At 41.5% G+C, this 13,577-nt stretch overlaps 1 protein-coding gene across 1 annotated transcript; it reads left to right on the forward strand.

Annotated features, from left to right (window-relative positions):
- The first annotated feature begins 6,529 nt into the window (after window positions 1–6,529).
- Window positions 6,530–11,451, forward strand: LOC308284228 (NADH dehydrogenase [ubiquinone] 1 beta subcomplex subunit 10-like). Its single transcript, XM_080724783.1, has 4 exons — window positions 6,530–6,776; window positions 7,976–8,114; window positions 10,376–10,515; window positions 11,288–11,451. Exons 1-4 carry the CDS (start codon window positions 6,629–6,631, stop codon window positions 11,380–11,382), a joined length of 522 nt encoding a protein of 173 aa, XP_080580909.1. The 5' UTR covers window positions 6,530–6,628; the 3' UTR covers window positions 11,383–11,451.
- The last annotated feature ends 2,126 nt before the right edge of the window (window positions 11,452–13,577 follow it).

Raw genomic sequence — 13,577 nt, forward strand, 5'->3', positions numbered from 1 at the left:
TCTGGGCTCACGCCCAGCCCAACAAACAGATGTCAGGAAGAAGAGATCTGCGTCTGCTTGTATTTTGAGAATGAATAGGCATCACTATGCTCTTAACGGCTGCACGCGGTCACTGTCCGTCACGCGTGCAACAGGTTTTTGTCAAGGAACGACACTCTGCGTTATCAATCATCTGAGAAACACTCAGGAATGACATATCATGTGTTGCTGTCAATCTTTTTTGCCAACTAATATGTTTGAGACAAGTCATAGTAACTTGCTTCTGTGTTTGCATATTTAAAACTTATTTTGCAGTTTACATAGTCAAGTTCTTTAAGGAATTATGAAAAGTAAAAAATACTTTTTTCTCTACTATTAATAACTTATTGTTGTTACTAGTGTTACTGCACTGCTGCCGAAACTAAAACGTAATTCCACAAGATATAACAAACAAATATTGAAAATACATAAAAAAATAAAAATAAAATAAAATAAACATTTGAACAGCATAAACTGTATCATGCAAACAAGGGGCATGCAGTCCCATTAATAAGTATACGCCAGTAAATTCAAAAAAATAAATAAAATAAGAATCTGTTATTGAATTATTTTACAGCTGGGTGATTCCACAGTGCAGTCCAAACAACATGGCAAATCTACAGGACCACGTGCAAAAAACTGTCGCCATTTTCACCTACAGTCCATGTGGTCTCAACTTATAGAGTATAGATAGACCATTAGGACGAGAGAGTCTTTCCAACAGCACAAAAATCCTGAGTCTTAATTTAACTCTAAGAGCCAAAATAATAAAATAAAAGAATGTGTAACACTGGCAGTCTAGCCTACAAATGGAACCAAATGGGACCCATTTGGGGTCCAATTGTGAACTTCCCACTGAGCTAAAATGTAACGTAAAGTCATAAAAAATCCAAACAAATTCAGGTGACAGCAGAAGCACAAGCTGTCACTTGAATTTTAAAACATTCCTATAACTAATCACTGTATTTTACTCCATGGATAAGTAGGATAGGCATCCACAAGCTTTCAGCTTCAGCCTATTCCTGTTGATCACATGCAACAATGACTAAGTGGATGTATGACTTGTAAAAATGTGAGTGATCAAATAAACCAAACTAAACTAAACTAAGCCACGGACACAAACACAAAAAACAGAGACAGAGTTAGACTGAGGCGGACACTGAGGTGTCCACCGGTTAGGAAAACGAGTCAAATGTCAAAGATAAGAGAGAGAGCACTGACCATGTCTGTGTGTGTGCCTTCGTCAAGGCGAGGCACCCAAAAGAGAGAGGAACAAGTGCTGATGTCAGGGTCATACTTAAGACGATACTCTCTCTCTCGCTGGGCTCTAATTTGGTGGGTGGCCCGAGAGCTAAGGAAGACATATTCACTTTCAAACTCGGTCAACTGCTGCCAAGAAAGGGGGGGCAGGGGGTGGGGGGGGGCAGCCCCCATAAGGTCCCGGGACGTCAGGTGGTTGGGGACCGGCAGGCCCACTGGAAAGGAACCGTCTTCAGGAGGGAGGGGGAGAGGGATTCCTTGAGACTAGAGAGAGAAAAAAGATAAGACATCAGGGGTGCCTGGTGGCTCAGTCAGTTTACTGCAGTGATTCTCTTAAATGAGGGGACCCCCCATGGGTCCTTGAAGGGGTTCCAGGGGGTCCCCAGTGAAATGAGGGACCGTTTGATTTGGTAAATGGTGCATTTATATATATAGCATTTTTATCCAAAGCGCTTAAAATGGGTATTACATTCACCGACTGATACATTGACTGGCGGTGGAAGAAACCATGCAAGGCATCAACCTGCTCACATTCTGAGCAGTTGGGGGTTAAGCGTCTTGCTCGAGGACACTTTGACGCTAACACAGGGGGAGCAGGGAACCAAACCGGAAACCTTCCGATTCCCAAGTTGACGCTCTCTGCCTCCTGATCCACTGCCGCCCTCCTGGCTAGAAGCTAGGCCAACGAGACGCAGTAGTGCATATTAAATGATTACTATCAATTTAGATCAACATTTCTACTGCTGTCAGATGGGCAAATAACAATGGATTGCTGACACAATCGCTGACACAAACTTTTCGCAGCCAAGTTGTCGGAGAACCACTGACCCCCTAAACATTTTTCGGTCTATTATACGTCTAATATACGTCTAAAGCAGGTCTAAAATACGTCTAATATACGTCTAGATTTGAAAGTTTTTTAAACATCTAATCTAAGACTAGACGTTGATTAGACGTCTAATAGACGTATATATATATAGACTATATGTCTATATATAGCCTTTGAAATAACATCTAATCAACATCTAGTCTAAGATTAGACGTCTAAAAAACTTTCAAATCTATACCTGTCCTCTATTAGACCAATTTTAGCTAGACGTCTAATAGAAGACTATTGCTCAGTGGGGAGTCAATGCATAGACTCCTTGTGGGTTGCAATAGACCGTTTGTCAGCCTTCTGATTGGTCCCTGAGACTCCCTGACTGGCCAACCAGAAAAAAACATTCACTTTTTGCTATCGGGGGTGGAGTTTGTGCAGTGGAGAATATTGAATGTGGCTTTCAACAACTGTCCGCAGTGCGCGACACGGAGATCGGCCGGTACGGTGATAGCGACGGCAAGCGTCAAGCGATCTCGCTCATCATAACGAATAAGCTTCAACAAACTAGTTCACATGTACCTTATCAATGGTCTAAGAGTCACGATTGGGTACATATAATTTAAATGGGCAGAATTACGAAAAGCCAGCCTATTATGTGAGGAGAAACATTCTCTCTGTCCTCTTCCTAGTACCCAAGATGCAATGCGCTTCTCTTTCTATCTCTGATCCAGAGGATTAAACTAATTAAAACATTTATTTTTCGGGGGAAAACTACTGTTTTGCTATGTAATTACTGTACCTTTTTCTTCCCTTTTTATTAATATCACGTAGATGTGTTTTTTGTGGTACTTTATATAGCTGTAATGAGGCTATGAAGGGGAAAAAAATCCCATCCACTACCACTATAAAATAATCTGCAAAGAGGATTCTGTCCCACTGGGATTAAACAAATTAAAACATATATTTTCGGGTAAACCCCCTGTTTTGCAATGTAACTACTGTACCTTTGTCTTCCCTTTTTATTAATATCACCTAGGTGTTTTTCCTTTGGTACTTTATATAGCTGTAATGAGGCTATGAAGGGGAAAAAAAATCCCATCCACTTCCACTATAAAAACAATCTGCCCAGGGTTAATGTCCCATCATAGTAACAGGGCAGAATGGGGCGGGATTTGCAAAAGGGTATATTACCCAAGTTTGAATCCGACACCGACACCTGTCATGTCTCACATGTCTCCCTTCTTGTTCTCCTGTCTCTCCACGCTCTGATCTACAAACTCAAGCCCAAGCTCAACACGCGCGCTGTGACGGGTTTTGAGCTTGTAGATCGGTTATATTTGCAGCAGCTTTTGTGTGGCACTGCAGTATGACGAAGTTAAGGGCATTAATTTATGAAATAAACAGTTTAAAGGGGAAGACCACCCATTTTCAATATTGAAATATGTCATTAATATACCTTAGAGGAGTTGTGTGTAAATAGAAAAAAGTTCCCCCCCTTCTGTGTTGCCTAGAACTGGAGGATTGATTTTGGGGTTTGTATGGTAAATTACAACTTGATGACATCACACATTGTACTTTACAATACAAACCCCAAAATCAATCCTCCAGTTCTAGGCAACACAGAAGAGGGGGAACTTTTTTTTCTATTTCCACACAACTCCTCTAAGGTATATTAATGACATATTTTAATATTGAAAATGGGTGGTCTTCCCCTTTAAATAAAGTTTAAACAATCAGATACAAGGTTTCTACCCGACAGCAAGGATGAAGTTTGGTTTATGTAGGCTAGTGACTGAACATTGGGAGGTCAGAGTGACCTTGACCTTTGACCCCTAGCTTCCACGGCCTTGCAGGCTTTTGCAAAGGCTAAAATGTATAATTAGATAGCATGTTATGTAGACTGATACCAGGTCATTGTTGTCCTGGCATCCTATAGTGTGTTATTCTACTGTTGGACTGATGATTGGCTCTTGGTTTACCTATGAGCCTAGATAGTTGGGGCGAATCCGATACTTCCGTGACCACGAGAGCAAAGGTCCGTTTCTCAGTGGTTTTGTCAACTATGAAGGTTAAATAACACATTGAGCTCCCATGTCCCTCGCAAAAATGCGGGCAAAATGTTTGACAGCTACACTATACTAGAAAGGAAAAAATGACTCCCAAACAATCTGCTTTAAGTGGGATGTGAGGGGTCAAACTAGGGGTTTTTAATTATTCTGAATCCATTGCAAGCATTTGTTTTGCATGAAAAACATTCCTTGGGCTAAAAACGGACCCCCAAAAGACTGTGAAAAGTGATGACTTATCACTAAACCATAGTTTTGTTGGCCGTTTTTAGCCTAAGGAATGTTTTTCATGCAAAACAAATGCTTGCAATGGATTCAGAATAATTAAAAATCAATGTTAATTTAAACATTGTACTTACTACTTACCTCTAAGGGTCCATTTGGTTCCTATAAGCCTAACTATCATTTAGCTGGGGACCTCTGGAAATCCCTCAAGGACCCCTGGGGGTCCCCGGAGTCCTGGACCCGACTTTGAGAACCAATGTTGTAAATGGTCTAATCAGCTCATCCTTGATATGAGTCCGAGTGGAAATCTGTGACAAATGACATTTGTAAATCTCTCAAAGTGTTCCTGAGTTATTTTACATTCCCGATGTTGGGACAGGCACGGCTGTACGGACGTATACGGACACACAACCCAAAAATATAATGCCAATATTGTAGTGAGAAATGCATTTGTTATGGTGATACACATCAGAATAGTCACTCGTAAAAAACAATAGAATGTGTTTAGTATCATTTCAATCATTTCACTGTTATGGAGAAGCTTTGGGGACTTTTTTCTTATTTCCACATGACAACTCAAAGTTAGCCACTAATTTTCAACATTGAACCAACTATGTCATTAATATTATATAGGTTCTCCCCTTTAAAGGGGAAGACCACCCATTTTCAATATTGAACTATGTCATTAATATACTTTAGAGGAGTTGTGTGGAAATTTAAAAAAAAAAGTTCCCCCTCTTCTGTGTTGCCTAGAACTGGAGGATTGATTTTGGGGTTTGTATTGTAGTACAACGGTGTGATCATATTGTGATTTGCAATACAAACCCCCAAATCAATCCTCCAGTTCTAGGCAACACAGAAGAGGGGGAACTTTTTTTTTAATTTCCACACAACTCCTCTAAGGTATATTAATGACATATTTCAATATTGAAAATGGGTGGTCTTCCCCTTTAAGTAGGCCTACAATTTCTTAAAGTATATTCTCTTTACTTTTTTCATACTTTATACTTCTACTCCTGTACGATGCTAGAATGTTGGCTTTAATTGGTTAATTTTAGATTTTAATACAAAACATAACTGTTTTATGCAGCACATAAAGTAACTAAAATCAGCCCCACCTTACCTGAGCAAAAAGTACAAAAGTTGGGGCATTACAATGTAATGAACACATTGTTATGCCACAACCATTTTTTTGCTCAAGTAAAACTATGAATACAGAACTTTAACTTGCAACAGAATATTTCTACATGTGTTATTGCTACTTTTAAGATATCTGATAAATATACAGTATCAGACTGATACTTTATATTTATATTCCACTCTACTCATCCACTGATGAGTTCCTGTCGTTGCAGAACACTCCTACAGCGACACCTCCTGGTGGTCCACTGCACTACAACAATATACCCGGCGCTGAACTTTTACCTCTGACCTCTCTAGCTCTGTAAAAGAAAATAAGACAGAGGAAAAAAATAAAACATGAAATAAAAAAAAATGTAAAAAAATGTTGTGAAACAGTTGCATATTGTAAACTCGTTATTCGTTTTGATAACGCATAATAATAAATAATAAATACAAAATAATGTGTCGTTTGACCTTCTTCCTCCGCCATGTTTAGTCTCCTCCTTCTTAGAGGTGGGACGTTCGCGAACAAATCGAGTCTTTTGAACGGCTCTTTGAAATGAACGATTGGATCTGGTTCGCATGCAGTAGGGAGCCGTTCCTTTCTAATAAACAGTGGCGCACACGTTTGGAATATTAGATTAATATAGCCTACTTGAGTAAAAGTACAAACGCAAAATGTAATTAAAGTAGCCTACAAAGTACCAATAGTAGAAAGTATTCATTATGCAATATGTCCTGTTTCACAGGTTTTCCAAAGAATAAAATGTAGACAAATCATTTGAAAATAGCAGATCTACAAGCTCACAATGCGCATTGTGAGCTTGTAGTTCGGCTATTTTCAAATGGCAGGTATGTACCTATGTATGTCAGAAATAAATGTATATAGGGTTGAAGTTATTTGTAATAATCAAAATCTACAAAGTAACTAATGAACGGCTCTTTGAAAGGAACGGATCGCAGAGATCCGGCTCACTTCAAAGAACCATAAATCCCATCCCCTTCCTCCTCCTGCGCATGCGCCAAGCCCTTAAGGAGAGCGGACGGAGGTCGTTTGAGGAGGATTTGTGATTTATTTCATTAAAACAATCAAATTTAACACTAAAAACGGTTAAAAATGCCGTCGGACTTTGACAAGGAGGCTTACCCGGAGCCTCCTCGCCAGACGCCGGTCTCAGAGAAGCAGACTGGGCTTCCAAACCCAGCTCTGATTGTACAGAAACTGTTCTATTATTCTGTGGACCTGCCTGTCACCACGTTCAGAGGTAATTATATATAATTAACACTACCGTTTATGACTGTAATCAAGGTGAATTCAAACCCTCAGAGTACAATTTATACTATCTCAGGGGTCTTCAACGTTTTCAGGCCAAGGAGGACCCCTTAGTTGAGAGAGAGATGAAGCAGGGACCCCCACAACCTGTTCATAGATTCCACATAGTTTCATTGTTTGACAGCACAATCATCAGTGTATTTTGGATTCATGTCAATTTGTGTTTTCAACGACTTGAGCTGTCATTACCTGATAAACTTGACCTTTAACTCTGTACTTAGTCTGCTCTTTCCCCCCTCCAAAGCTCTTTCTCGTTCTCAGAATATAAACAGTAGGGTTCAAGTTTTTATTAAATATAAAAAGGATTGGAAGATTTGGAGGAACCCCTGTAGTAACTCTGAGGACCCCCTAGGGGTCCCGGACCCCCTGTTGAAGACCCCTGGTCTAAATCTTTTTCATGTCAATCAAGGACCCCCAAATTGACACTTATGCCTTATATGCGCTGAAACACATTTGAAAAGATATGCCAGGGACCACCCCATTAGAAAATGTTTATTGCTCTATATAGCAATGATTCTCAACCATTTTATTTGGCCTCCAGTTTGACATGCATTGGGCTACGGACCCCTATTTGATGGCATTTATTTTCTATCTATGGGACCCCAGTGTATATGTTAAAACCAATGTTAATTTAACTGAGAGTGTACAAATGGAAACAAATCCATTTGGTTAGGGTTCCATTTGTACACACTCTGAATTACATACAGACACATAAGGGTCGGGTCCATTCATGGTTCCTATAAACTATCATTTAGCAGGGGACCCCCTGGAACTCCTGGGGACCCCCTGGAACTCCCTCCCCCAGGGTTAATTAATCTAAGAACGAAGACAAATACAATGAAGAAGTAGTGAAAATAGCCGATCGACAAGCTTCGAGACGCGTCGTGAGCTTTTAGAACTGCTGCACCTAAAGTCCCCCGGATGTAGTATTCTGAGAGGTATCATGGGAAATTGAGTCTTTTCGCTCACTCCCGGCCGGGGGCTATCGGTTACCTATAGTAACCAGTTAACACGTCCCTGGATGTGAGGCACTCCACGAGGGGAAATCGCTATCACGTCTGTGGATGTGTTTAACAGTGGATGGATGTGTTAACATATAATAACCCTTCTGTCTCCACCCGCTCCGTCCAGATGCTGTGGAGAAGATCCAGGCTGGCCACAAGTCTGTCTACTACCACCAGAAGTTCCGGCGTGTTCCTGACCTGACCGAGTGCCAGGAGGGGGATTACGTGTGCGCTTACGAGGCAGAGATGCAGTGGAGGAGAGACTTGTAAGTATCCCGTCATGGACACACAGGCTCCATGGTGGATTTGCTGGGTCCCCTAAAGCCTGTATGCGGCCTCACATCCACCCAAGACTTGCCTTGTCACCGGGGGGACCGGGGCTTTGCAGCCCGGGCACCAGAGTTCTGGAATGCCCTGCCTGTGGAGCTTAGGCTAGTAGAGTCGGTGTCCTCTAAATGACTTCTGAAAACAGTGTTTTTCCTATGTGTATGTGCTTACTTTATGTCAGCTCTGATTGCTTAAAGGAGTAGTTCACCCCCAAAATGTTTTCTTTTTTCCCCTATTGATTACTCATGCCATGGAGACTTGAGTTAAATATGTTTTTGTATGTGTTGCATTCCTAAGACAAAAAAAATATTATAGTAAATGTACCCCCATTGATTCTGGATGGGGACCCAAATAAGGCCCTGGATGGGGACACAAATGCTTTTGTGTCAGAATCAATAGGGGTAAATTTACTTGACCCTTGACTCTAAATGTACCCCCATTGATTCTGACCCAAATGCATTTGGGTCCCCATCCAGAATCAATGGGGGTAAATGTACTATAATACATTTTTTTGTCTTGGGAATGCAACAAATACAAAAAAATATCATTGAACTCAAGCCTCCATGGCGTGAGTAATCAATAGAAAAAAGTAAGTTTGGGGTGAACTACTCCGTTAACTTGTTTTATCCACTGACTACTAATGCAGTTTACATTTTTAGCTGTTGGGTCATCATGTTTGTGTAAAGCAATTTTTAACTACGTTTGGAAAAGTGCCAAATAAGCACCAGAACAGAACAAACGGTGATTACCAGTTGAAACAGGACTGCCACATTAGTGTTGATCTGCAGTGAGAATGCGTTGTGCAACTTGAAGCACTTTGTTGGAAGGAAGGCATATAGTGTAATTCATGCTTTGTTGTGACACTGCCATGCAACAAAGTATCTTGATTGGTTGATTGAATACTTTACCACACGCTCACTGTTGACACTAATAAAGTCAGACCTTAAGGCTTAAAGGATAACACAAAAAGTCGTGTTTCCATTGTGGTGCTATGTATTAAATTCATAAACGTAGCATAAACGAAACAAATACTAAACACTTATGTACAAAGGAGGAAAAGGAAAAAACGGCTGCAGTGAATGACAGCTCCTTTCTAAGGGAAAACCTGTGGTCTACTTTGAGAAAGAAACCAGTGATTCCCTCTCACATCTTTTACCATTTTAGTGGTGGTGTCAGGGCTTTACACATATTGGTGGCACAGCAGTAGAATGAGAATTTTCCCTTTTATGTTGTATTCTTTTCTAAAATTGAGTGGTACCAGATCATGGTCGCTCACTCTAGTAGTGTTGTGGCTGTGGGTGTCACTCATTTTGGAGAAGTAGTTAGTCAAAGGAATGGTGTCCTTGATACCCACCTGACTGTTTTGAGAGGTGAACCTAAACATGTGTTCTGTGCTGTTCTCCTCAGTAAGGTGGAAGAGGAGATAGTGAATATGTGTTCTGTGCTGTTCTCCTCAGTAAGGTGGAAGAGGAGATAGTGAATATGTGTTCTGTGCTGTGCTCCTCAGTAAGGTGGAAGAGGAGATAGTGAATATGTGTTCTGTGCTGTTCTCCTCAGTAAGGTGGAAGAGGAGATAGTGAATATGTGTTCTGTGCTGTTCTCCTCAGTAAGGTGGAAGAGGAGATAGTGAATATGTGTACTGTGCTGTGCTCCTTACAGGGTTCCCCCGGTCATGACATGGAAATATTTTGAAATTTGAAAAGTATTTTTCCAGTACTGGAAAGGTTTTGGAATTGATCAAGGGTCCTGGAAGGTCCTGGAAAAATTAGCTGTGCATTGTCTTTGGTTATTGATTTTGTTAATACCGCTGAAATGACAAATGAAACATTGGCCAAATTGTCAATTATTTGAGTCAGAAATTGTGAAAATAGCAGATCTACATGCTCACAATGCCTCGCAACGCGAGGCGTTGTGAGCAATGTAGATCGGCTATTTTCACCATGAAACCGTGTTATACAAAGTTCCTCAACTCTTAGTGCTCGTCAGGGTGCAGGGGTCCCCAGTTAAAATATGATTATTTCGGGGGTCACAGCCTGAAAAGTTTGAGAACCACTGTCTTTGGGCATAAGGAGTAAGCGACCTGTTATTAAGCTGAATTATTGTATATTATAGTCCTGGAAATCGGGTTAAATATTCTGGAAAGGTTTTGAAAAAGTTTTGGAACTTAATTGGTAAAACTGTGTGTGAACCCTGTCATCAGTAAGGTGGACCAGGCCATAGTGAAGGTGGTCCAGGAGCGTCTGCAGGCCTGCCAGCAGAGGGAAGGACACAGCTATCAGCAGAACTGTACCAAGGAGATCCAGCTGTTCAACGACACCACCAGGGCCTACAATTCACGATGTGAGTACTGTCTGTACTGTACTGTGTGTGTGTGCGTGTGTGTGTGTGATATCTGAGCATCTCTACTATTCCAAAAATATAACTGTTTATATTATATACATAGTGTATATAGAGTTTAAATATATTCGGCGACCTCAGAGCCGTTGCCACCAGCTATTCCTAAGCGTGTTGTGCAGGCCAGGGACATTCAGCCCGGGAAAAAGAGTTGGAGAGGCCCTCATTTCGTGCTATAGAGCTGCTGCTACTCAAAGATTTGTGACAAAGTGACAAGCCAGTGGGCCAATTACATGAGTTATATTTCGTCGTTGTCGGGTGGAAACCTTGTATGTCCAAAACCGTTTGTTTTGTATTTATCATTTAAAAAATGATTTAAACTAGTGAAAACAGCCGATCTACAAGCCCGCGAGGCATTGTGTGCTTGTAGATCTGCTGTTTTCACTACTTTTGTGCGACGGCCTTGTATGATGAAGCAGGGCTTTGCTTTGCGAAAAAATGTATAATTTTGAAACTTGGAGATACAATGTTTCTGCGTGACAGTGACGATTTACTTTGTTGGCCGCCCAGCCCCCAAAATGGAACAACGGCCGACATTTTATTTATTTATTTTTCCTAATGGCCGGCCTGGACCGGCCGGGAATGAACCGGCCGTTCGGGAGTTGTCTCGCTTTTCCCAATGGCCAGCACATCCCTGGTGTTGTGTTTTGGGCAGAGTGTTCCGGTTACGGTTGTTTGTAGTCAAATGTTCTCATTCAGTGTTTTCATGTGCTTGCAGATGGAGATCTAGGTGCGTATGCCAGCGGAAGGAAGTGTCTGATGAAGCAGAAAGAGAGGATGATGGAGGCGGCTGCCCAGGCTCAGAAGGCCTAATAACAGAGTCCATGTTCTGAATCTGATGCTCTTCTTGTATTAAATGTACTGTATAATAAATCTCTATGGGACAAACTGTGTATGCGTCTCTCTGCATTCATGCACTAACTGTACGCCCCGTGCTGAGGATGTAATGAATGCTTGTTCAAGTCAGATAACAATATCTAGAAGAGTGGCCTTATAACCTGCTAACCTAATGAAAATGAGTCACAGCTTGGATTAAGCCTCTGTCCATAACATATTTGACAGACAATGCCAAGTCACTCTGACATTTCTTTGTAATAGGCAAATCAATTATTACTACACTGCTTTGTTTTTCAGGGAGGGATGGCTTTAAAGGAGTAGTTCACCCCCAAAATGACTTTTTTGCTATTGATTACTCATGCCAGTTCAATAATAATATTTTGTATTTGTCGCATTCCTAAGACAAGAAAGAGTAAATGTACCCCCATTGATTCTGGATGGGGACCTGAATGCATTAGTCATTTAATTGATTTGAGTACCCTCTGCGACAAATCTTTGAAAATATCCTTTCCACAAGCTCACATGTTGCTCTGCAGTGCACTGGGGCCGCAGGCGGCAGTGGCTCAGTGGCCGCTTGCCAAATGGAAGGTTCCCAGTTAAACCCCGAGCTCCCACAGATTTCATGTCCTTGAGCAAGACGCTGAACCCCTAATTGGTTCCGAAGAGCAGGTTGATGCCTTGAGAAACTCCACCATCTGTGTAAGAATGGGTGAATGTAATGCTACACAATATGATAATATCTGTAAAGCGCTTTGTAGAAAGGCGCTATGTAAAATGTACCATTTACCACTGATCTAGAAAGAGCAGAACAAGACGGGTGCAATGACGCCACCCTGAGGGACAGCCAAGAACGCTGCTATTTCAGTGAGTCTATTGCAAGGCATTTAGCAGATAATCTTTATCCAGAGAGCAGAGCAGACACTGCATCAGGTTGTGACTTGCAGATATAGAGGCTGGGAATGAGGTTATCCACAGAGCAACTGGGCAGTAATAGGGATACTAGGGTTTCAGGATACTAGGGATATTTACTAGGGATATATTAGGGATACTAGGGTTTCAGAATAGGGACGTTAGCGTTCATGTGGTTAATACTAGTGCCAGATCCATTATTGGCCCATGTTTTAAGCCAGGCATTGGTTCTCAAAGTGGGGCTCTTGGGGGGTTCCAGGGGGGTCCCCAGAAAAATGTGTTAATATCATTTTAACCACTTTATCCATTTGTATTTTGGGATATTCAAAAATAGTAGATATACAACTTCACAGTGTGTCTCTTTGTGCTGCACCGTGAGATTGTACAAGTTGCACATCTGCTCGTGAATATGTGTACTGTGCTGTGCTCCTTACAGGGTTCCCCCGGTCATGACATGGAAATATTTTGAAATTTGAAAAGTATTTTTCCAGTACTGGAAAGGTTTTGGAATTGATCAAGGGTCCTGGAAGGTCCTGGAAAAATTAGCTGTGCATTGTCTTTGGTTATTGATTTTGTTAATACCGCTGAAATGACAAATGAAACATTGGCCAAATTGTCAATTATTTGAGTCAGAAATTGTGAAAATAGCAGATCTACATGCTCACAATGCCTCGCAACGCGAGGCGTTGTGAGCAATGTAGATCGGCTATTTTCACCATGAAACCGTGTTATACAAAGTTCCTCAACTCTTAGTGCTCGTCAGGGTGCAGGGGTCCCCAGTTAAAATATGATTATTTCGGGGGTCACAGCCTGAAAAGTTTGAGAACCACTGTCTTTGGGCATAAGGAGTAAGCGACCTGTTATTAAGCTGAATTATTGTATATTATAGTCCTGGAAATCGGGTTAAATATTCTGTAAAGGTTTTGAAAAAGTTTTGGAACTTAATTGGTAAAACTGTGTGTGAACCCTGTCATCAGTAAGGTGGACCAGGCCATAGTGAAGGTGGTCCAGGAGCGTCTGCAGGCCTGCCAGCAGAGGGAAGGACACACCGGCCGTTCGGGAGTTGTCTCGCTTTTCCCAATGGCCAGCACATCCCTGGTGTTGTGTTTTGGGCAGAGTGTTCCGGTTACGGTTGTTTGTAGTCAAATGTTCTCATTCAGTGTTTTCATGTGCTTGCAGATGGAGATCTAGGTGCGTATGCCAGCGGAAGGAAGTGTCTGATGAAGCAGAAAGAGAGGATGATGGAGGCGGCTGCCCAGGCT

This window comes from Nannobrachium achirus (assembly GCF_963921795.1).
Source record: "Nannobrachium achirus genome assembly, chromosome: 4".
Taxonomy (NCBI): Eukaryota; Metazoa; Chordata; class Actinopteri; order Myctophiformes; family Myctophidae; genus Nannobrachium; species Nannobrachium achirus.